The sequence below is a fragment of the Hippopotamus amphibius genome, chromosome 14 (genome assembly GCF_030028045.1).
Source record: "Hippopotamus amphibius kiboko isolate mHipAmp2 chromosome 14, mHipAmp2.hap2, whole genome shotgun sequence".
Taxonomy (NCBI): Eukaryota; Metazoa; Chordata; class Mammalia; order Artiodactyla; family Hippopotamidae; genus Hippopotamus; species Hippopotamus amphibius.
In genome coordinates this window covers 59,270,916-59,295,572 of record NC_080199.1, presented here as the reverse complement: position 1 = coordinate 59,295,572, position 24,657 = coordinate 59,270,916, and the positions used below count along the sequence as shown (strand labels likewise).

The 24,657-nt window shown below is 47.2% G+C and overlaps 1 protein-coding gene across 1 annotated transcript in view; it reads left to right on the top strand.

The window, feature by feature from the left end:
- ERICH6B (glutamate rich 6B) overlaps positions 1 to 22,763 on the top strand; it is a 47,092-nt gene extending 24,329 nt beyond the window's left edge. Inside the window, exons 5-12 of the mRNA XM_057707204.1 lie at positions 907 to 992; positions 4,893 to 4,939; positions 5,039 to 5,105; positions 7,216 to 7,385; positions 14,174 to 14,259; positions 14,411 to 14,563; positions 21,545 to 21,770; positions 22,455 to 22,763. Of these exons, the coding sequence (XP_057563187.1) occupies positions 907 to 992; positions 4,893 to 4,939; positions 5,039 to 5,105; positions 7,216 to 7,385; positions 14,174 to 14,259; positions 14,411 to 14,563; positions 21,545 to 21,770; positions 22,455 to 22,763 (1,144 nt within the window). The remainder of the gene's footprint in view (positions 1 to 906; positions 993 to 4,892; positions 4,940 to 5,038; positions 5,106 to 7,215; positions 7,386 to 14,173; positions 14,260 to 14,410; positions 14,564 to 21,544; positions 21,771 to 22,454) is intronic.
- Positions 22,764 to 24,657: the final 1,894 nt, after the last annotated feature.

Sequence of the window (24,657 nt, the reverse complement as noted above, 5' to 3'; positions counted from 1 at the left end):
TCTCAAGTTCCACAATTGCTCCTGCAGTACAAAGAGTAAACCCCTATTTTCTGCCAGGCAAAACCGTCCAGCCCCTTCCAGCAAAGGATATCTGCTTCCTGAGGTTGCTTCGGGTTAAATTATCATGCTCTCTGCAAGGACTCTGAACTGAGAACTTAAAATCTGTCATGTCAAAGGCCTTCTTCTCAGATCCAATTAAGCCTGGGAAGCTCACTCCTTCCGGCAGATTCCCTTTCAAAAGGGGTCTGATCTGAGAACCAGGAAAGGCAGCTGCCTCTGGAGACCACCCTTATTTGGAAGTAAAACAGTCCAAGCCACTGAAATACCAGGATTGACTCCCTTTGTATACTGACATGAGAGGGGGGATGAGGGCTTGACCATTTTGAAGAGCTGTGCCTTAATGTGGCTTTCATGGTAAGTCATTTTTGAGTGAGTTTATTTGAAATTTTCCTACTAAATGTAGAGGGGTTTCAGGTGGCTCTGTCCGGTGCACAGACAGTGCTGTTTCTCTAAGCTGGTTCCAAACAGCCTTCACTGAAATGTGCACAAGCCGTAGAAAAAGCAAGCTGCACGAGCTTAACTCATAGAGCCAGCCTTGCGTTTGGACCTCCCAGCCCTGGCCTCACTCCCAAGTGGACCACCACTGAATTCATTTAGAAAGGTCTGGAGATCAGCCCAGGTTCCCAGGTTGAAGGGCAGTTATTGGCCAGGAGGAACGCACAGCACCACATGCTGGCCCTTTATTCCTGAGTACGGACTGGAAGAAAGCTGGCTCTGAAAGCAGAGCCATCCAGCCAACTTCCACCCATGAAAAGACGGAGCAGGCCCTAGCATGTCCACTGTGTAGCATGACATGTAAACATGAATTTAGTCTCAGCTTCTAAAGATGATTCACATTCCTTTCAGGTTGAAGAAAAATTTTGAAAAATACAAGGAAATGATCCTCTGGATTATGAAGAAACGAGAAAGTAAGAACCCCTCTCCCATCTTCCGCCCCGTTCCCTGGCTCTCCTGGGTGTGTTTCGCTGCCTCCCACCTTCTGCTGTGTCCGCAAAGGAGGCAGAAATGCTTGTTCCCTCACTCGAGCATCTGCTGGGCTAGTAAGGTCTCAACTGCTGGGGATAACATACCAAGCAAGCCCCACAGTCTGGGACCTCAAGGGGCTTATCTTTCGATTGTGATGGGGGTGCGGGGGAGGGCAGGAGGTGAAGACAGACAAGAAAGCAGGGAATTTGCATATAAAATGATTAATGCTATGGTGGGAAGGGGAAACTATGGGACCACGGAAGAAGGGATCTAACCTAGACCTGGGAGGCTCCAAGAAGTCTTTAATACGAAGTTTAAGAAAGAAATAGCCCCTTTACCAGATACTGAAGGCATTTGAGGTCCAACTGTTAAGATCTGCCAATCATGGAGGTTGCCAGTTTTTTGGGTCTAATCGAAAAAAGTGGGAGCCAAAAGCCTAAGCTATTGGGCTACTTAATTCAGAAACTCAAAACCACAACATGGAACATCGCTCAGATGACCAGGTCCAACGAATGTAGAAATGATGCCCACGGCAGACATAGCTAGTTGATCACGGTGCTTTTTCATGCTGAGCCAGGACACAGCCCCAGGTTCCCTCTCCAGGCAGTGCTGCTGTCCTCATGCCAGTGTCTGCCCCTGACCTACCTCCCGTGGAATAACTGCTGCAGGCCAGGCACTTCCACACACACTATCTGATTCAAATTAATCTTCACAACCATGTGAAGTAGGGTGAAGAAACTTAGGCTGAGAAAATAAATGACTTCCCTGAGATCACCCAGCCACTGTGATCACATGACCACACTCACGCCCAAGACTCCTCAGGTCAGACCCAGAGCTCATCCCTGTGACATGTTCAAATGAACAGCACAAGGCGAGTATGTCTGGGAAAGAAAAAGAGCTCCTAAGCCTAAGGCTCACGTTCCCATTGGAGTTAAGAGGTAAGAAGAAGAAGCAATTACCACCTTCAGTTTCTACAGACGGCAGGCCCTGCCTCCCACCAAGACTCACGTGATGGGGTACCCCCAAACAAGGAGGGGGTTTCAGATGCTCAACATCCAAAAACACAACAAATGCCTGTTATACTTATTATGGTATACGTGTCTAGTGCTTATATTTCTGTTCCTTTTGGGCCATAGATACCCGTGTCTTTCATTCCTTGACACCTCAGCAAGCCACACAGTAGGCACTCAGGAAGTGTTTTTGAAATGAATGTAGGCATGCATGATTTTTTGCTCCTTTTGGGAAATGAAGGCCTGTCAGGATACTCTACTGTCACATGCCCAGGGTAGGACTTCCAACTGGAGAATGAAATTTGACACGCGCGTATTCCCCACCGTGCCTCACCACCACCCCTGCCCACTCCCTGCTCCTCTGGACACCTGAAGCCTACAAGGTTTGAGCTTTTTATACAGAAAAGCAACATTTCTAATCCATAAGAGGCATCCCTCCATGTTCAGAATGTAGCCAGTCCCAAAGAAATCTCCCAGCCTCCTATGAGATACAAACTCATTTACTTTCAGAATCCAGACCCCAGGCACACAGCCCCATGTCTCTGAACCCTCCGGTTTCCAAGCCAAGGCTGGCTTCACGGCACGTGACCTCTGCAGGCGCACAGGCCACCACACTTAGGGCCCTGTGCTTGCTTTAATGTTCTGCTGCCACTGTCTTGAAATTCTTAATAATTTTAGAACAAAGATCCTTCCATTTTCATTCTGCACAGAGACCCTCTAATTATGTTGCCTCTCCCATTCGGAGCCATCTCACCTGGTGCAAAGAAGTGACAGATCACTACACAGCTCATGTCATGAGCCATCCAAATCCAAAGCTCCCTGTGTAAAGGACACAGGTCTGCTGTCCATCTACAGGACAGCAGACTCCGTGCAGCATCATTTCAGAGTAACCTGCTGGGTCCCTGCAGGCAGCAGGATCCCACTTTAGAAAACTGAGGCTCAGAAAGGCAGCCTAAAGCCTCCCGCTGAAATGCAGGGCTGGATATACAGCACAAGCCAGAAAATCCAGGATTTTAGCATTCTGACAGGGGAAAAAAAATGAGCATATCCATGTCCTCTTTAATCATTACCATTTCAGAAATGCTTTCTATGAATTTCTAATTGATACTCAGGAACAGCAGCTGGGCTCATGACAGCTTTTTCCCCTGGACAAATCGTTTCCACTCTCTAGGGAGACTGAGGCCCGCTTCCAAACTTCTCATAAAGGAATTTCATTGATTCTGCCCCTGCCCATCTCTCTCTCATTTTGCTAAGGAACAGCCCCCACTGTGAGCTCTAATGAGCGGCCTCTTAATTCCTCAGGTGCTCGAGGTCCGTGGTTCTCTGCACCCCCAGCTCCCAGCCCCCCCATCCTGACACCACCTCAGACACCTTCACTCTCCCTAGTGTCCCTGACTCCCATCCTCGCCTTTCTCAGTCCTTTCTTCACACAGTTTCCAGCAAAATCTTTGTTTTTAATTATTTATTTTATTTTTGGCTGCTTTGAGTCTTCATTACTGCATGCATGCTTTCTCTAGTTGTGGCGAGTCGGGGCGACTCTTTGTTGTGGTGCGCAGGCTTCTTATTGCGGTGGTCTCTTTTGTTACAGAGCACAGGCTCTAGGCAAGCAGGCTTCAGCAGTTGCAGCATGTGGGCTCAGTAGTTGTGGCACACAGGTTTAGTTGCTCTGCGGCATATGGAATCTTCCTGGACCAGGGCTCGAATCTGTGTCCCCTGCATTGGCAGGCAGATTCTCAACCACTGTGCCACCAGGGAAGCCCAAGCAAAACCTTTTAAAAAACTCTTCACCAGCCTTCCATTGCCTCCAGGAAAATTCCACATTCCCCATGTGTCTTAGAAGGCCCTCACTTTTTCCTCTACAGACACACTGGCTTTTCTGTTATACATCAGGGGCAGACATCCCTGCCACAGGGCCTTTGGACATGCTGTCCTCTGCCTAGAGCACTCTTCACTCCCATATCCTTGTAACTTGCTCCCTCACTTTACTCAGGTCTCTTCTTAAATGTCACCTTCTCAGAAACAATCTCCTTGGATACCCTTTACAAACTAGTGCACATGCTCACACACACACACACACCATTTTCCACCCTGCTCACCTGCTCAATGTTTCTTCGGGGCACTCCTAGCCACTGGCATGTGAAGTTTTTATTTATTCACTTGTTTAACACCATCTCCCCTACTAGGACGGACAGCAGGGGCTGTGGCATCCCCAATACCTAGGGCAGTTTTGGACACACAAGTACATAATAGATATTTACTGTAAGTGAATAAAGGAATGATCTAGCCCTGCCTGCCTCTCCTGAGTCTCCTGTCATCACTAATCCAGTCCCAGGCCAGCCTTCCACCATGCCGTGCTTACGCTAGAAATTCTGCCTGGCACACTAGAGACAACTTCCACCCGGAGCATCCTCAACCTCCAGGCCTGGATATGGTCCCTGTGAACCCTCCTGGCACCCTCTGTATTGGTTCGCAACTTCGGGGTTCCCCAGCTGAAATTCAAAATTAGCCACCGTAAGCAGAGGACAAGGAGAGACCTAAGAAAGAGGCAACCCGCTTCAGACTGGTACGAGGCAGGTTTAATAACCAAGAAAACTTAACATTCAACACTTGTCTTGGGCCGCGCAAGACTTGTAGATTTCCAACCCCCGCCCACGGAAGTCTTAAAGTTTAGATGGAGGCCTTACCTGGCTTCAGGCACGTATCCATCCAGACGCGCTCAACAACACAGGGCTCGCAAGGCTGCATCCTTGAAAAGGGCTCGCGCTGTGGGGACCGTGGGCAGAACGTACATTCCAAGGACAGGGGAGGGGGTAGGGAACCTTCCACTGCCCCGGCCGGCTTGCTGGTCAACAGGAGGTCACGTTCTCTCCGACACCTCCTCCAACACTGTGTTGGCCCCAAAGGTGGGACAACCAAACTCTCTTAACTGACCTCCCGCAAACTTAGTTGCCGAGGGAACCCGGCCCCCTTCCGGAGAAGAGCATCCTGCCTGATACCCACAGCGCCGGAAGCGCCTCCTGCCGCTGCGCCCCCTGGTGGTCGGACACGCGCCCAGAGTCCCTGGGAGCGGTGGTTTTTACCTGGTGGTCTTTACTAGTTTATTCCTCAAATTCAACTGTTATAAAAATGGGCCAAAATGCAAAATAAAAAGAAACTTGTTGTTTCTGTGAGAACTAAGTGGAGTGCTTTTAAGAAGATGCAATACAAAAATAGCTTTTTAAAAAACTGCTTTGAACTAGATGTGTACCAAACATACACAGAAGATCGGGGAATGTACAGAATTTTTTTTTAAAGTCTACAATTCTGCACTCAGACTATCTAGACATTGCCAAAAATGAAAGTTATAAATAATAAATTATGAATGGGGTTTGAGCAAAAATGATTACAGAACCCTGTACTTAAAAATGGTGTGGTAAACCATAAACAAGAGGAAAAGACAACCCTCAGAATGGGAGAAAATATTTGCAAACGAAGCAACTGACAAAGGAGTATAATCTCCAAAACATACAAACAGCTCATGCAGCTCAGTATCAAAAAAAAACAAACAACCTAATCAAAAAATGGGTAGAAGACCTAAACAGACATTTCTCCAAAGAAGACAGCAGATGGCCAACAAACACATGAAAAGATGCTCAACACCACTAATTATTAGAGAAATGCAAATCAAAACTACAATGAGGTATCACCTCACACTGGTCAGAATGGCCATCATCAAAAAATCTACAAACAATAAATGCTGGAGAGGGTGTGGAGAAAAGAGAACCCTCCTGTATTGTTGGTGGGAATGTAAATTGATACAGCCACTATGGAGAACAGTATGGAGGTTCCTTATAAAACTTAAAATAGAACTACCATATGACCATATGACCAATCCCACTCCTGGGCAGATACCCAGAGAAAACCATAATACAAACAGACACATGCACCCCAATGTTCATTGCAGCACTATTTACAATAGCCAGGACATGGAAGCAACCTAAATGTCTATCAACAGAGGAATGGATAAAGAAGATGTGTGGTACATATACACAATGGAATATTACTCAGCCGTAAAAAAAGACTAAATTGGGTCATTTGTAGAGACATGTATGGACCTAGAGAGTCATACAGAGTGAAGTCAGCAAAAAGAGAAAAACAAATATCATATGTTAATGCAAATATGTGGAATCTGAAAAAACTGGTATAGACGATCTTCTTTACAAAGCAGACATAGAGACACAGATGAGACACAGACATAGAGAATAAACATATGGATACTAAGGGGAAAGGGGGAGAGTGGGATGAATTGGGAGATTGGAATTGACATATATACCCTATTGATACTATGTCTAAAATAGATAAGTAATGAGAACCTACTGTATAGCACAGGAAACTCTACTCCATGTTCTGTGGTGACTTAAATGAGAAGGAAATCCAAAAAAGGGGAGATGTATGTATATGTATAGCAGATTCACTTTGCTGTACAGTATAAATTAACACAATACTGTACAGCAACTATACTCCAATAAAAATATTTCTTTTAATGGTGTGTTAGGGGACTTCCCTTGTGGCACAGTGGTTAGCAATCCGCCTGCCAATGCAGGGGACACGGGTTCCATCCTTGGTCCAGGAAGATCCCACATGCTGCAGAGCAACTAAGTTAGTGTGCCACAACTACTGAGCCCACGTGCTGCAATTACTGAAGCCCAAGTGCCTAGAGCCTGTGCTCTGCAACAGGAGAAGCCACCGCAATGAGAAGCCCGCACATCACAGCGAAGAGTAACCCCTGCTTGCCACAACTAGAGAAAGCCCTGCACAGCAACAAAGACCCAAAGCAGCCAAAAATAAATATATAAATAAATAAATAAAATATTTTTTTTTAAATGGTGTGTTAGTACACATTTATATTTCAGGTTAAAATAGCATGTTTAAGGTATGTTTCCTTTTTTTGATGACCCCCCCCCCCCCACTTTAGCCTGTTTTTTCAATTAACAGAATCAGTAGCCATGCCTGTTACTGGCATGTGGCTGCATCTGGCACTGAGCTAGCACATCACAGGCCCTTAATAAATGTGTTGAATGAATGAATGAAAAAAAAATGAGAGCGCTTGGGGGAATATGACCAATAGCTCAAATCCTCAAACTCTCTGGTGCCTTGAGAGAAATAGATCTAAGTTTTTTTTTTCTCTTTTCTACCAAAGACTTACTCAACCCAAGGGCTACAGAGGCTACTTTCACATTTCACTTATGTAATCTCCCACCACAAGATGAGGAGTCTGAGAAAGAAGAAGTAGTCAAAAAACCTCATCGTATTGTTCGCCATAAGAAGACACTAGAAATAGACACAGACTGGATCAAGAGCAAGATTAATGTAAGTGTGGCGGTGCCCTGGTGTTTGCACTTTGCACAGGGTTTTTGTTTGTTTGCTTGTTTGTTTGGCTCAGGTAAGACATACACACACACCATCAGGGAGCTGTCAGGACCAATACGCCACATGAATACAGACAAGAAAAATATGTCCCGTATACAGAGGCACACCTGAGTGTGTGGGTTATCACAGATTGACAGGGACTTTTACAAGGGGTCATTGAGACTCTTCTCCTTGAAGGGCCTACATTAAGCAATTCGGTGGGGTTGGAAGTAGAGGAAAGGAAATAGAGATATTATAACATATAGGTCCCTCCCCTAACAAATTTACAATCTACATCAAAAAGCAATCACATGGTGAATACATACATAAACAGTGGTACATCCATACGATGAAGTATTATTCAGTGCTGAAAACAAATGAGCTATCGAGCCGTGAAAAGACATGGAGAGAAGTTCAATTTGTATTACTAAGTCTAAGAAGCCCATCCGAGAAGGCTACATACCGTATGACTCCAATTATATGACATTATGGAAACGGCAAAACTTTGGAGGCAGGAAAAACATCAGTGGTTGCCAGGGGTTTGGGAGGAGGGCCACATAGGAGGCGCGCAGAGGATTTTTAGGACATTGCATGTATTCTGTATTGTGTTATAATGGTGGATACATGCCATTATACATTTGTATAAACCCATAGAATGGAGAACACCAGGAGTGAACCCCAGTGTAAACTGTGGACCTTGGGTGGTGATGATGTGTCCGTGTAGACTCTGACTGTTATAAAGGTACACCATGGTGCGGGATGTTGGTCGTGGGGGAGGCTGCACGTGTGCGGGGGGTACAGAGGGTATACAAGAAATATCTGTACTTTCAGCTCAATTTTGCCATGACCTGCTCTAAAATATAAAGCCTATTTTTAAAAATCAATCACATGGTATATTTATAAAGATGGACACTATAAAACCATATGTGAAAACAAGTGTCAAATATTAGTCACTCGGAGTGAGCTAATGATCAAGGTCTGAAGCTCAGAAAGGAGACACGAAGTAGGAATTAGGAAGATAAGATGTGATAGACTTTTAGCCTTCTGTAAATATATATTGAGAACCTACTATGCCGCAGGCCCTCTTCTAGGTAGTGGAGATACAAGGGTGAACAAACAAAGCTCCTGCACCCATAGAACTTATGTTCCACTTGAGGAGACGGTCAATACACAAAATTTCGTTCAGTGCCAAGTCGGGTATTTTTAGGTATCATGGGAAGGATGGTAGCATAAGGGGCTCTAGAGTTGTTGGGCTGACAGAGGAGTATCTCCCATACCTGTAGGGCAATCACAGAAGTGCCATTTGAGCCTAGGCATGCATGAAAAGAGGAAGTGAGCCACTAGATACTTGAGGAAAAGGCGTCCTACACAGAGCTAACATGTGCAAAGGCCCTGAGGCCTTTGCCTCAAGGACAGCTGTGAGCAAATGACAGAGGGATAGGGAATGAGCTCGGGTGCTCAAATCAGGTAGAGCCTTGTGGGTCATGGTTTTATCCAAAGGATGCTGGGAAGCCATTGGAAGATCTAGAGCAGGGGAAGAACATCATCTAGTGCATGCTCTGAAAGAATCTTTCTGGCTGCTGTATGGAGAATAGGCTTAAGGGAGCAAGCATAAAGGCAGAAGTTTCAGTTGGCAGCCAGGTATCAAAGCAGGTAAGAGATAGGACTTCCCTGGTGGCACAGTGGTTAAGAATCCACCTGCCAATGCAGGGAACATGGGTTCGATCCCCGGTCTGGGAAGATCCCACATACCGCAGAGCATCTAAGCCCAGGCGCCACAACTACTGAGCCTACATGCCACAACTACTAAAGCCTGTGCACCTAGAGCCTGTGCTCTGCAACAAGAGAAGCCACCACACTGAGAAACCTGTGCACTGCAACAAAGAGCCCCTGCTCACCACACCTAGAGAAAGCCTGTGCGCAACAGTGAAGCCCCAACGCAGCTCCCCACCACCACCAGAAAAATGCAGGTGAGAGATAATAGGCATCTCTAGTAGGGTGGTGGCAGAGATGGTGAAAAGCTGTCTGACTTGGCATATTTTTTGAAGGAAGAATCAAGAAGGCTTCCTGCTGAACTGGAAGTGAGGTGTGAGAGAAACAGAAGACAAAAGGATGAATCTAGTAATTCTGACCTGAGCAACTGAGAAAAAAGCTATATGATCACTTACTAAATTGGAAAACACAAGAAGACTAGTGGAAACTAACATTTATGTAACATCGTGCAGGCTATAAAGCACCTCTACATATAATGTGAACTTAGCTTTTCCCAACAATCCTGTGGGATAAGTATGGTATTATTATCTTCATTTTACAGTTGAAGAAAGTGAGACCCACAAAAAAACATAAATGACCATCTCAAGGACACAGAGGCTGTATTATTAGTCAGAGCAATGCTCCTTAGCTACTGGAACAAATGATTCCCAAGCTAAGGGGCTTAACAACCAGGTGTTTCTTGCTCACGTCACGTCTGATTTGAGTCTCGTTGGTCTCTTGAGTGGCTCTCCTCAAGGCTGGCTCTCAGGGATGCGGGCTCTTTCATCACAGTCTCCACCATCTTGGAGTTCTTTGTGTCCAACTGCATGGACAGGAAGAGAAGCCACGGTCCTGGTTGACATTCCATTAACCAAAATGAGTCACATGACCCCAGCCTGATGCAAGAGGGCTGGGAAGTGCACTCCTGCTGTGTGTCCAGAGGAAAATGGAAACAGTTTTCACAGAAAGGAAAAACAATCAAACATCTTAAAGTGATAAGAGTGGGCTCACTTGTGGCAAACATGGAAGAGAACCAGAAACTGACACTGTCAACCAAGGTGTGAACCCTTTCAGCCTCCGGAGAAGGGATAGGAAGTTCAGTATCCCTTCATCTCTTGGGACTGCGTGTAGAAAGGAGGTCAGTGGGACTAGTCAGAACTCCTGTGGACAGAGGAATTATGGGAGAATCACGGCACTCTCCAGGTTGTCACAGACAATGAATGGTAAGAGTGTGAAGGGTGTTGGACACCCGCAGAGAAGGCCTTCAGCTTTCTCATCTCCTGGCCTCCCCTCCAATCCACCAATGAAACTTTCCCTTGGTTTCTTGTTCCCTCCAGGATGGTGGACTCCGCGCTCTTCCCCTACTCCCTGCCCTATCCTGCCCGGGAACTTTTGTTCCTGGAACATCTTCCCACCAATCTTAAATGTCCTTTCTGCAGCCAAGGGGAAGCTTCTCCCTAAGATCTCTAAGCAGAGGGTCCTTCCTAACCCACCATTCACATAGGCTGCCCAAAAGGCCCATGAGGAGTTTGGCCATTTTTTTTTACATTTGTTTTGGACATTTTGTTTTTTGTTTTTACAAATGGGCGATAGCAGTGAGTCAGGCAGCACTGTTTATAAGTGTGATCTGGTGTTCAGGCAAAATCCATCCAGGCCAGCCTGAGACCCACCATCTCCACAGCAGTCAGGGAGAGATCACAGACAGACAGGAGCCAGGGAGAGATCACAGACAGACAGGAGCCAGGGAGAGCTCACGGGCAGATGGACAGACAGCAGTAGGGAGAGCTCACGGACAGACCCCAGCTGTCTCATAGTTCGGGGTCCTGCCTAGGAGGCACTGTTTGCTCTCTAGTAGAACTGAAGGAAGGCCAGAGATGTGGTCTCTTCTCTCTTAACTTTTAGCTCTTAACCTCATACTCTGTCCCCAAGCAAATAATGATGAGATTTGGGCTTTTAGACGTGCCAGTTGTGATATATTTCCCAGTGAGAGAAAATGTAATGACTCTACCTCTGTGTCAGAGATTTTTCTTTGCCTGTGGGATCTTCATCGTTAGGAAAATGTCATTCCATGACAAGTGAATTTGACGAGAAGAAAGCGTCTTGAGAAATGCCGGCTTTCAGGTGGCTTTTGAAAATAAGACCTAAAATACAAAATCCTCTCCTGTGAACAATATCTAGAAGCTTCTTATGGGCTATCAGGAAGAATCCAACCACGGATGTCTTTCTAAAGCACTTCTTTTAGGTTAAAAAAAAGACAGAGAGAAAGCAGTGATTTGTAGGGTAAATGTGTGGGGTGGCTGGACGCTTAACGTCTGGAGGCAGTGTATTTCCAAGGATAAGCCTGCAGGCTTGGCGGGGAGGGGGTGGCAGACTGTGCGAGTCTGGCTCCCCTCTCGCTGGATCGCCTTGTGTAGGTCAGGTAGCCCCTTGTAAACGGGGATTGTGATGGTGACTCCTCCGTAGGGTCATTGTGTTGTGGAAGTAAAGTGCTGAGTGCAGTGCTGGGTGGGGACAGTCAGTTCCCGGACCATCATCCTCATCTCACAGAGCAGTTCCACGTCCTGAAGAGCCCATAGCAGCTCCTCCTCAACCAGCTGCACCTCTTTTATTGTCTCAGATTTTGGCATCCTGCTGTGAGCTCTCTTGAACAAAGGATTCTTCAATTGTTAAAAATAAGAGCTTGAAAACCACTGATCTGACATCTAGTTAGAGTAACGCAGGACACGAGATGACCTGGAAAGGCGTCCTGCTACAAACACCTGGGAAATTTAGGCAAAACGTAAAAAGCATCCCTTTAAATGCAGAGTGTATAAGAAAGTGAGGGAGGTAATACCAGAAATAGAAACTGGAGAACAAGAAGAGTGAGAGTTGGAGGCGGGGTGGTCCTGGGGGTGGGGAGGGGTGGGAAGTAGGAGAAGAACTTTCTTGATAACCCAGGGGCTTGGGTTTTAATGCCTGATGGGGACACGGGGGAGTTGGAGGACAAGCATGCTTCTCAAGCACAAGTGAAAGGGCTACAATAAGTGATGACACAGCCACAAGTCACAGCAAACACTAAAGAGCTGATTTCATAGAGACTCTGCTCTCATCCCTGTAGATATTATTGTATTTTAAAATTGGATTTTAATCTTATCCCTGTAGATTAAATTAATTTTAATTTAATAATAACATACCCGAAAGCAACTTGCACATTTGCAAATTTTAAAACACTCTTGTAAATAACCTCTGTGTCAAAGAAGAAATCATACTGAAAATTTGAAAGTATTCAGAATGAAATGAAAGGTAAGTATCTGCACTGGGAAGAAAGAGCTAAAAGAGTATTTTGAGAGAAATGTTATAGCTTTAAATGCTTACATTAAAGAAAAGGAGGAAGAGGGTCGTGCAGAAGAAGAAAGATGGAAATCAATGGACTCAGTGTTCAATTCAAGGAATTAGAAGAAAAATAGACTAATATAGAAAATCCACAGAAAGCAGACACGTATAAAAAATAATGATAGGAACAGAAATTGATACACTAGAAAACAAAGACATGATAGAATAAGCAAACCAAAAATCTGCCTCTTTGAAAAGACTAGAAAAACAGGCAAATCTCCAGGCAAGGCTGATCCAGAAAAAAAAAAAAGAAAAGGTATAAATACTATGAAGAATGAAGACAAAGACGTGACTAAGAGACAGTAGTTTTTTTAAAACATTATATCACAAAATTTTTGACAATAAATTTCAAAATTTACATAAAATAAACAATTTCCTAGAAAAATATAATTCACTAAAACTGATTCAAGAAGAAATAAAATACCTGAATATACCAGTGTTAGCAGTGAAACTGTGTCTCCCTCAAAAAAAAGATAATGTTTAAGTCCTAAACTCCAGCGCCTCAGAATATGACATTATTTGGAAAATTGGTCTTGGAGGACGTAATTAGTTAAGATGAGGCCAGGACTTCCCGGGTGGTGCAGTGGTTAAGAATCCTCCTGCCAATTCAGGGGACACAGGTTCAATCCCTGGTCCGGGAAGATCCCACATGCTGCAGAGCAATTAAGCCCGTGTGCCACAAGTACTGAGCCCACACACTGCAACTACTGAAGCCCGAGCACTTAGAACCAGTGCTCCACAACAAGAGAAAGCCACTGCAATGAGAAGCCCTCGCACTTAGAACCAGTGCTCCACAACAAGAGAAAGCCACTGCAATGAGAAGCCCTCGCACTACAACGAAGAGTAGCCCCCGCTCATCACAACTAGAGAAAGCCCGTGTGCAGCAATATAGACCCAACACAGCCAATAAATAAAATAATTTTTTTAAGAAATCACTTCCTTTCTTCTCATATTCTCTCTTTAAATTAAAAAAAAAAAATAATAGTAAGATGAGGCCATACTGGAGTAGGGTGGGCCCCTAACCCAATATGACTGGTGTCCTTACAAGAAGACGGTCATGTGAAGACCCAGAGACACAGGGAAGATGGAGGTGGATGTTGGAACCATGCGCATACAAACCAAGAAACAGTAAGGACTGCAGGTCATCACCAAAAGCTAGGAGAGGAGCATGGAAGAGATTCTTCCTCAGAGCCTCCAGCAAGAACCAACACTGCTGACACCTTGATGTAAGATTTCTGGCCTCCACAACTGTGAGAGAATAAATTTGCATAGTTTTAAACTGCCCAGTTTCTGGTACTTTACCATGGCAGCCCTAGGAAGCTAATACAACCAGTAACCACTAGAGTGATTGAATTAATTGTTTAAAATCTGCACACGCGCACACACACACAGAGTGATCCGCTTCAGCCTTCTCATCACACAGGTAAACCAAAGCTCTGAGAAGGTTCCCATCTGGAATTCCCAGCAAGTTGGTGGTGGTTTTGGGTGGGAGAGTGTTGGGTGGATGACATGAGGGTATCAGAGAGTAAGTAGACTGATCTCAAGCCTTCTAGCGACAACACCACGCTCTGATTTGGGACAACCAGCCCCTGTGCACTTTTCACAGGCTTGTCTCTTCTTCCTAGGTACATCGAGGTGATGGAAAAATTATTCTCTACCCCAGTGAGACTGTCTTCCAAATTCTCTTTCCTGATGGATCAGGCCAGATATAGTATCCACTGGAGCACAGGGACATATATGATGCCTGCAAAGTCTGTGATTTGGGGCCGGGGCATGGGTTTTACAGGGGCCTGCGTCCTCTGCAGGGCTCTGCCTTTGCCAGGGGACCCCAGGGGACTACTTGCACCTTAACCATCTCCCAGTTATCCATCAGGACACCTGGCTATGCTCATCCTCAGTATAAAAGAGGGAAAGTTCACATACATCATCCTGGAAGATGGTGAAAATACGTATCTCCGGGCCCTTATCAACAACTCTGGCCATGCCACCTTCTATGATGAAAACGGAGACATCTGGTAAGCTTGAGTCACGATTCCCCAACACCCTTCCCCGTGGAGAAACAGTGTGATTAATGTCTTGATTCCAGGGTCTGCACAGGCATCCTCTCCCTAGGTAAGCCTCTCTCTCTCTCGTTCACTCATGAATTCATTCATCTGACTCACACATGGGGAGACGGGTATCACGACAGGCCAGTAAGACAGGTCCCTGACCTCTGCTGGCACACTGTCCTTTTTGCACCATTGCTTCCCCACCAGGAAACAGCAATCACGGACTCAAAGCTGCAGTAAGGTGGGACCCTGCTGGTTTCACCTCCTCTATATTACTTAAGAATCAAACTTCACCAGAATTCCCTTAGAAAGACCAGGTTGCCTCTCTGTTCCAGGTGCCTCGGAGAGGAGGGCATGGTGCGTGCTTTGGAGGTGTGTGTATTGTATTTTAAAAATGTAACTTCTAAATATTTCATTGTAACTACCTTAGTTGTTATGCTCCCATTTCTGGTATCGGTGGGAAACCTCATCTTCCCAATTCCAGGTAATTCAGTCACTTCAGAATTTTTCTCCATCTGTTTGGTGTCAGAGCTCTGTCTTTTCAGGAATTTTCCCCTCGCCTCCCGTTCTAAATAGTCATGGAGTAGGAAATGCATATTGTCTTGAACCAACTTTATACTTCTTGACAGTCAAAGCCAAATTTTTTTTTTATTCCAAAGAAAGATGTTCACTCTTCAGGCCTTGGTTTTTAAGAATATTTTCTCTGCTATGAGATTTTTCAACACCATTTCCTAGGTGACTATTTTGTTCTCAGAGGTATTTGCCCTTCCTGAAGGACCCTTTGTATAGAAATTGATGTCTGCAATACTACAAAGCTACAGTAATCAAAGGAGCGTGGTGTTGGCACAAAAACAGACATATGGATCAGTGGAACAGAATAGAGCCCAGAAACAAACCCACACACCTATGGTCAATTAATCTTCAGGAGGCAAGAATATACAATGGAGAAAAGACAGTCTCTTCAACAAGTGGTTTTGGGAAAGCTGGACAGCCTCGTGTGAATCAATGAAGTTAGAACACACCCACATGCCATAGACAAAAAAAAAACAAAAACTCAAAATGGCTTAAAGATCTAAATATAAGATATGACACCATAAAACTTCTCGAAGAGAACACAAGCAAAATAATATCTGAAATAAATCGTAGCAATATTTTCTTAGATCAGTCACCCAAGGCAAAAGAAATAAAAGTAAAAATAAACAAATGGGACCTAATCAAACTTAAAAGCTTTTGTACAACAAAGGAAACCATAAACAAAACACTATGGGACTTCCCTGGTGGCACAGTGGTTAAGAATCCGCCTGCCGAATATGGAAAAATGGTGCAAATCAACTGGTTTGCAAGGCAGAAAGAGACACAGATGTAGAGAACAAAAATACGGACATCAAGTATACATTACTAATAAGAAAAAAAATCAAATTGTACACTTTAAATATATGCAGTTTATCATATGTCCAAAAAAAAAAAAATCTGCCTGCCAATGCAGGGGACACAGGTTCGATCCCTGGCCCAGGAAGATTCCACATGCCACGGAGCAACTAAGCCCGTGGGCCACAACTACTGAGCCTGTACTCTAGAGCCCGTGAGCCACAACTAATGAGCCCGTTAGCTGCAACCACTGAAGACCACGCGCCTAGAGCCCGTGCTCCGCAACAAGAGAAGCCACCACAATGAGAAGCCTATGCACTGCAACAAAGAGTAGCCCCCTCTTGCCACTAGAGAAAGCCCATGTACAGCAACGAAGACCCAAAGCAGCAAAAAAAATAAAAATAAAAATAAAATAAATTTATTTTTTAAAAAAGCTATGGACTGGGAGAAAATATTTGCAAATGATGCAAGTGACAAGGGCTTAATTTCCAAAATATACAAACAGCTCATACAACTTCATATCAAAACAAACAACCCAATCAAAAGAAGACATAAATAGACATTTTTCTAAAGAAGACATACAGATGTCCAAGAGACACATGAAAAGATGCTCAACGTCACTAATTATTAGAGAAATGCAAATCAACACTACAATGAGGTACCACCTCACACCAGTCAGGATGGCCATCATTAAAAAGTCTGCAAATAATAAATGCTGGAGAGGCTGTGGGGAAAAGGGAACCTTCCTGCACTGTTGGTGGGAATGTAAACTGGTGCAGCCACTATAGAAGACAGTATGGAAGGTCCTTAAAAAACTAAAAATAGAGCCACCATATGATTCAGCAATCCCACTCCTGGGTATCTATCCAGAAAAGACAAAAACTCTAATCCGAAAAGAAATATGTACCCCAGTGTGCATAACAGCACTGTTTATAATAGCCAAGATGTGGAAGAAACCCAAGTGCCCAGCAACAGGTGAATGGATACAGAAGATGTGATGTACATAATGGAATATTACTCAGCCATAGAAAAGAATGAAATAATTCCACTTACAGCAACACGGATGGACCTAGAGATTACCATACTAAGTGAAATAAGTCAGAGAAAGACAAATGTTGTATGATATCACATATATGGAATCTAAAAAATAATACAAATGAATTTATTTACAAAACAGAAACAGACTCACAGACAAAGAAAACAACCTTATGGTTACCAAAGGGGAAAGGGAGGGGTAGGGACAAGTTAGGAGTATTGTATGAACAGATAGACACCACTATATATAAAATAGATAAACTGAGAAGGATTTACTGTACAGCACAGGCAACTATATTCAATATCTTATAATAACCTATAATGGAAAAGAATCTGAATTCTTTTCCATTGAATCACTTTGTTATACACCTGAGACTAACACAATATTGTAAATCAACTGTACGTCAATAAAAAAAATTTTTTTAAGAAAGAAATTGATGTCTAAAAGAAGAAAGTACCGGATACAAGAAACACCAGGGAGCGGGAATAAGAAACTCAGTCAATTATCTCAAATAGCATTTGCTACATACAGTAGGGCCTCTTCTCCCTAATGACACTTAAATCTCAGGGCCAGACGAGACCTTGGGAAAATCTACTTTCATTTTCTTGTTGAGGAAACATAGGTGCAGAGAAAATGATGAGTCGTTTGCCCCGAGCCATACATAAAATCACAGGCAAACAGCTTTAAGGAATTTTGATTCAGCTTGAAATAAAGCATTAATTGAAATTATCAAATAAAGTTTGCAAGAGAAACTACATCTTATCCCAACCCAACAAAACCCAAGGGGAAGCATGGCGCCCAGAGCTGGGGAATGGCTGCCCTTCTGCACCTCGAGATTCTGATTCTGTAAGTCTGGGGTGGGGCCTGGAGATCTGCATTTTTTAAAAGCTTCCCAGGGGATTGTTTCAGTTGGCCAGGTGCTGGAGTCCAGGCCAACATGCCCACCCCTGCCTCCCAGGGCTGTGGTAGCCACTCAGGGGTGTAAGATAAAGACAGAGGACTCTGAGGGACTCCATTCCATCTCCTCATCAAAATCCACAGGGAGCCACTCCCCCCCAACCCCCACCCCCGTCTTCCCCTCGGATCCGGATCAGGAGGGGATGGCTGCTGTGTGACACCCCAGGACGTTGCTGGGACTCCAGGAAAACCTCAACTCCATGAGGAAATGGGCCCTGAGGTCCTGTCCCGGGGGAGAGCAGTGACCAGTGGTTCAACCTCTCTTCCCCCAGCAGCCTGGCTTCCAGGCCCAGGCACTAGCCTCATGGCCCCCTTCTGGCCAGGAGCCCCTAACTTCTCATCTCTTTCCTTGGGACCTGCAGACCTCTTGCCTTGGAGGTTTTTCTGAGACCGTGTTGACCACTTCACAGCTCATGGATTCTCCAGAGTAGAACACCTTCCTTTCTAACCCGGGGCTCCTCCTCCGCGGGGAAAATGGGCAGCTTACAACGAGGAGGCTGCCCGGTGTTGAAAGCGAGTCAGTTCTGCTCAGAGTGAGCCTCGCAAATCTTAGCAAAGGGCCCAAGCAGCGTCCGGCCCACAGGGCCACAGGCCAAGGCCCAGGCACCTGAGGGCCTCCACTCTCACACGCCGCCCATCAGGGGGCCCGGCCTGCTCCCCAGTGGCCCCCGCAGCAGGAGAGCCCGCCCAGCACCGTCACTCTCGGCTTTTCTTGCCCTTTCTTCTTGGTGCTGGCCGAGCAGGCTGAGTGGGAGAAGAAAAGCGCTCCCACCCACGAGCGCCCCGGCCCCTCTGCACACAGGCCTGGAGCCCGCGGGCTCGCCCGTTCAGCTGCAAGCAGTTCATTAGCAAGGCTTTCTTACGGCCTCCCCCAAGGGCAGCTCCATCTTATCTGGGTCAAGCTCTCATCTCATTTGACTTAAACCAAAGCGGCACCACGGATGGCACTTCAGGCACTGGAGACCTGGGTGAAAGAGGGACTGTCCCTGTGTACCACCCCCACACCCATCACACCCGCAAGTTCATACCACGGGGCAGAGTGGGCTCTGCAGCCCCAAGCTGCTTCCTCCCCCAGGGGCAGCGGCACCCGAGAAAACTGTGCTCCCGCCATGCAAGGACTTGGCCCCTGACAGACATCATCATCAGAACTGCAATCCTGGGAGAAAGATTCTGTGGCAAAGGCCCTCTAAGCCATTTGAGAACATAGAGCTGCTGCAGCAGGGCCCCACGGACCCTCATCACTGCCTAGAATCCTGCGGGCTCCCCTGGTCCAGCCCTGCCTCTACTCCGCATCACAGGCCCTGGAAAGGATGGAGAAGCAAGCCGATTCCAGACGGAATATTTCTTGGGTCATTTTTTGATTCCATCTCCTCAGGGAAGGCAGAAGGCGAGGCTGAAGTTTGCTGGGTGTGTGGAAACTAAACCCCAGCATCGCCCCCACCCTCCAGGCCCGGACTTGAGGAACTACAGACCAGGCCTCCCTCCAGATCTCAGGGTCCCACCCTGTGAGGGCCCCAGGTCTGCCTGAACTCGGAGTCCCTGCTGGTGGGTCCCACCCGTTGCACAGTTTGGGTCTTTACACCCTGAGGAGGAACCTTCAGTTTCAGACCATTTCTGGGTGTTCTAGACCGCGGTTTCCTGAGCGAGCCTTAGCCCAGGACCAGGTACCTCTAGGCTGAGGCAGATCCCAACCTTGGGAAGGGGGATGAACCTGGTGGGAGAACTCTGAGGGAAGCCGTTTAAAGGGTTAGAAGCTGGCGGGGATCTGCTTCCCTGCAGAGGGAAAGATTCCTCTTTGCCCTCCTTTCCATCAATGATAATAAGGAAATTCTAATGTTTACAGAGTTATTGCTTTGTATAGGCATATACTAAGCAATAACTCACAAATACCCTATGAGTAAAGTATTATTATTGTATGCATGTTACTATTGAAACTGGGGCACAGAGATGTTAAGTAACTGGCCCAAGGTCACACAGCTTGCAAGTGGCAGAGCCAGGCTGTGAACCTAGAAAGTCTGGCTCCGGAGCCCAGGTCTTTAGCTCATTACATGCATCACAGCCTCTTGTGTAGGTAAAGAGGGAGGTGGCTGCAGAGGCTGGGCCCGATGGTGAAGGGACTTAGCAGTCCGCACTTGGCTCAATGGACCGTGGGAAGCAACAAGAGGACCTAGTGCTGGGGAGTGACCAGGAGAAGTTCTCCTTATTGGAGGGGAACAAGGCTGCTGCTGTTCGCAGGCCTGGGCCGGCCTCTCCCTCCCGACAACCTACAAGGCCCCTGGACAGCCCAGACGAGGCCTGGTAGGGGGCCTGAGTAATCTGGGCTCCCCAAAACCCTACCTTCTCCTGACTAACCCAGGGCTCAGATTCTCTTGCCTTCTGCATTCAGTTCCCAAGGAAAGTTGCTGCCCTTCAGCACTAATTTTCAGGACAGCCCTGGCAGGATCTGAAAAGGAGAAGCCAGGGCAGAGGGATGTATGGTGGGCTTGAAATGCAAGGAAAGGATGGCTCAAAGGAGAGCACAGCCTGGGCTGGAAGAGGGAGGAATCTACCACCCCTCACTCACCCACAGCTGTTTGCGGGGACGCCAGGCACAGTGCGGGGCAGGATCCCCCCGGGAGCCACACAGATGTGGACCCCTCCCCCCGGACCACGAGTTACATTTACATTTCAGTGGGAAGGACAGATGGCAAGCAAGCACAGTTGATTTGCATTTTTCAAGATAGTTCTGTTCTATAAGGTCTCTAGAACGTGAACTAGCAAACCCTAAACCATTGCTCCCAGGGGAAAGATGCAAATATGCATATTTCACAGAGAGTCACAAACATGCACAGAGTACTGAAGAATTTGCACGTTCCCAGTTGCTTTGCCTTCTAGACTCAGCTCTTAACGAGGGGACCAGAGGATGGAGCCGGGAGGGGCAGGGCACACGGTGCCAGGAGCTTCAGCTCTGGGGCTTGTTGGAATCTACCAGGACGGGTTGTTTTCAGTGTGTAAGGTTATCTATGTGTGATATATACACACACCTGCTTCCCCAGTGAGCAACGGTTCAGTATTCGCTAACTCCGTGTTTGAGGCAACTTTATAGAACCCAGCTACAACAAATAAGAGAATTAATGTGTATTAGTAAATTATATGAAGGAAACTAACAAGGACCAGAGATGGACTATCATATAGAGACCCAGAAGGGCTGGTCAAGAAGGGCTTCTCTGAGGAGGTGACATTTAAGCTGAGACTTAGAGCCAGCTGTACCAAGCAGGGTGCGACAACTTCTCCAGGGAGAGGGAACAGCACAGCAAAGCCTTGAGGAGGTCAAGAGCACACACGACCGGGAACTGAAAGGAGCGATCGGATGTGAGGGCCAGCAGCACCAGAGGAGACTGGACGCGGACAGGCCAGGGCTGAAGGGCTGCTCCTAGTTTGGGTTTCGCCTCCTTGTTGGCATTTCTCCCACCTGCCAAGGCCCCTCGTGTAGGGAAAGAGCAAGGGCAGGAGGGAGGGGAGGAGGGGCAGGCCTGAATCGCTGGGAGAGGCTGTGCCCTCACCCGGAAGGCCCAGCACTGTGGCTGCCTGATGCCTTTTTGGTCTAGGCTGAGCCTGAGCCAAAACCTGGGCTACTACTTTGCCAAAGACAAGTACCAGAAGGCCTGGAACTGGTGGGATCTGAATCTCCACGTCCACGCGCCCCCCGTGCAGCCCATCTCCTTGAAAATCAACCGGTACATCAAGGTACAAATAAGGAGCCAGGATAAGATCATCTTCCGCTTCACCCACAAAAAGAAGCACATTTGCTTAAACCTGGGCACCAAGTACAAGGTAAGGTCTCAACTCCCCACATCTTCTGGCAGGTGGGGAACCATCGACACGCAGGCCACTGCTGACTTGGCCTGGTCCATGCCCAGGCTCTGGGCCATGTTCTGCGTCACCCCAACCCCTAGGGAAACGAGGCCACCTTCACTGACCCGATGCTTGACCATATCAAAGGCAATCACTTCACTTTCAAACACCATGAAGTGCCGAGCTGAGGAAACTGACATCCTCATCCCAGTAAGACCCAGACACACTCCAAGGGAGCCGCAGATGGACATGGGGCTTGTAGGCAGACACTGTGATTGGGCACCCAGCTGTGGCAGGGCCTCAGTCTCCTGCCGTGCTGGGGAATATGTGGGGAGAAGCAGGATGCCCCCAGGAGGGCACAGCTTTTGGAAGGCAGGCCACACCGGGGCCCAGTAGCTGGCCACCCTTTGGTTTGGGGACAGGGTGGAAGGTGGCCTCAGCCCAATTACCAAAGCCTGTGTGGACACAGACACGGGCCGAGTGAGTGTCGTGGGGAAGCAGCAGAAAGGTTGCTGGTGGCAGGGCTGGGCGCACAGATTTGCCCTGGAGAGGGACGTTTCCAGGGAAGACTCGGTCCTGGCCACAGGGTCCTAATCCTGACGTGGGGGGAGCACGGTACCCGGGCAGCATTCATCCTCACGAGCCTTCTGTGAATTCCCACAGTACATTATCCCGGAGGTGCTGAGTGAAATGAAGAAGAAGGCAGTCCTGGAGATGGAAATCAGTCCAATGGCTCAGAAGATCCAGATCCTTCTGGGAAAAATGAGTAAGATGCTGAATACACGGACCACCTCTGATTTGGAAAGCTTCATACAGAGCATCAAGATCTTGCCAACAAGACGATACAAGCTGCAGGAGGAACACTCATCTCCCAAGCTCGGGCAGTCACCAAGTCGTGCTGCTTCGGCATGTGCTGAATGTTCTGGGGAAGTGGAGTTGTCAGAAGCCCAGAGGAAACCCCCAAAGCCCTAGTTTATATCTTGTGAGAGTTGGTTTGTAATTTGAGACCTCTCACAGCTCCTTGATTTGGAAAAAAAAACAAAAAGCTTTTCGGGGGCAGAGAGGGGCTGACAGTCTGTGGCTGGGCACAGGAAAGACTTAATCATGCATTCTGCCCTGCCAGCATTAGAAGCAAATTGTTTCAGTAGACAATACATGTCAACACCTGTCCCATTTCCTTCTACTTGTCACTTGAATGCAGAAGTTCTTTTTCAGCTTTCCTGTGCTTGGGTTGACTCAGGACACAGACTATCTCAAAGCCTAGCTCTGCCCACTGTTGGCTGTGTGACCTTGGGCAAGCAGCTCTCTGCCTCAGTTTTCTCATCTGTAAAGTGGGTCTAGAAATAGTAGCTTCACAAACACCCCCCCTTCCACCCCTGCCAAGGCAGAGGGACACCCAGTCAGCAAAGCAGCCCCAGTCTGCAGCCAGCCCCCCAACCAGGAGCCCAAAAGGACCCACACTTAAAGCCTCTTCAATAGCTGGGCCTCTTTTGGTCACTGGTAACAGTTACCAACTGAAATAGGTAAAGCAAAATGGGAAACATGTAAGCTGGATGGAGATGCAATAGGTCTCAGAAAGGACTGGCACGTGGCAGGCATCCAGGAGCCAGGAGGACTTTTGTTCTCAGCTCTGCGACACTCGTCTTGTTCCAAAGATGTGTTTCCTATGCATCGCAGTTCACATGGCTCTGTCTCCTGATCTTTCTCAAAAGACCCAAGTGGTCTCTGATTGGCCTGGCTTGATCAGGAGGCCACTCTTGGTGCAATCCAGTGTGGGAAGGGAGGCTGGGGTTATGTCTCATAAACGGAGCTCCTAGTTGATGCCAAGCATGGGGAGGGGCAGCAGTTTTTTAAAAAGGGGCAACTCAGGAGCAGCCCCCTATAGGGTGCCTTTTAAATATCCCTGGGACATTGCGAACTTCCCAGAATGGCCTCAACTGCCGTCTGAATCAAGAGTGTAGGAAACCCCTTCCTCCCGGCTCAGCCTAGCAATTAGCCAACCCCTGCCGTGAACAGACACCCCAGCCCCACCTTCACGGCACTGTTCTCCTGAGAATCTCACAGTCTGCACCGACCCTCACCAAAGTCCTGTTCTCACCCCAAATCCCGACAACTGCATGCCTGGGGCAGGACCAGGGTGGTCAGGCTGGCAGTAGCCGGGCCTTACACGGTCACTTCCCCTACGTAACTGTCACACCTTGCTGGCAAGTAGCATCATCGGCTAAAACAAGTTACTTTGTTGCCAGGTAGTGAGCAACAAATGCCGCAGGTGACTGCCGGGGAAGCAAACCGTCATAGGCCACCCTTGCCACTTTAGGGAGCTTGTTAGTTTACACCTCCACGCGGTGTGGGCAGAGGCCCCTTCTCTTACCAGGCACTGGAGACAGAAGCTCTGGAGTCGGGTGTCGAAGCAAACAAATCCTCCCAAGCCTGTGTGCTTTCTCCCACGTGTGCCGCGGAAGCAGAGAGCCCTGGTGTGGGTCTCGGCGCCACCGCCGGCTAGCTGTGTGACCTTGGCCAGGGCAGCGAGCCCCTCTGGGACTCCGTTTCCTCCTCTGTAACAGGAGGGCGATCACAGAACACATCTCGCAGAATTAGAGCGAGGATGAAAGCAGGTGGCGTGGGTGCAGCGCTCAGCATGGTGCTTCACAGATGGGGGTGCTTTATAATCAACTGCTATCGCCCCTCCCTGGTCCTTCTCCTTCCACAAAACCTGAAAACATGACTCACCCCATCAGTGCAGATTGTCAACAGGTGGCCTCACGGAGGCGCTGTGTTCGGTCAGCCCCCCGTTTTAAATATTCTATTGCCAACGTTTCTATAGACACGACATTCCACGTAGATTTTATGCATTTCCAGTCTCTCT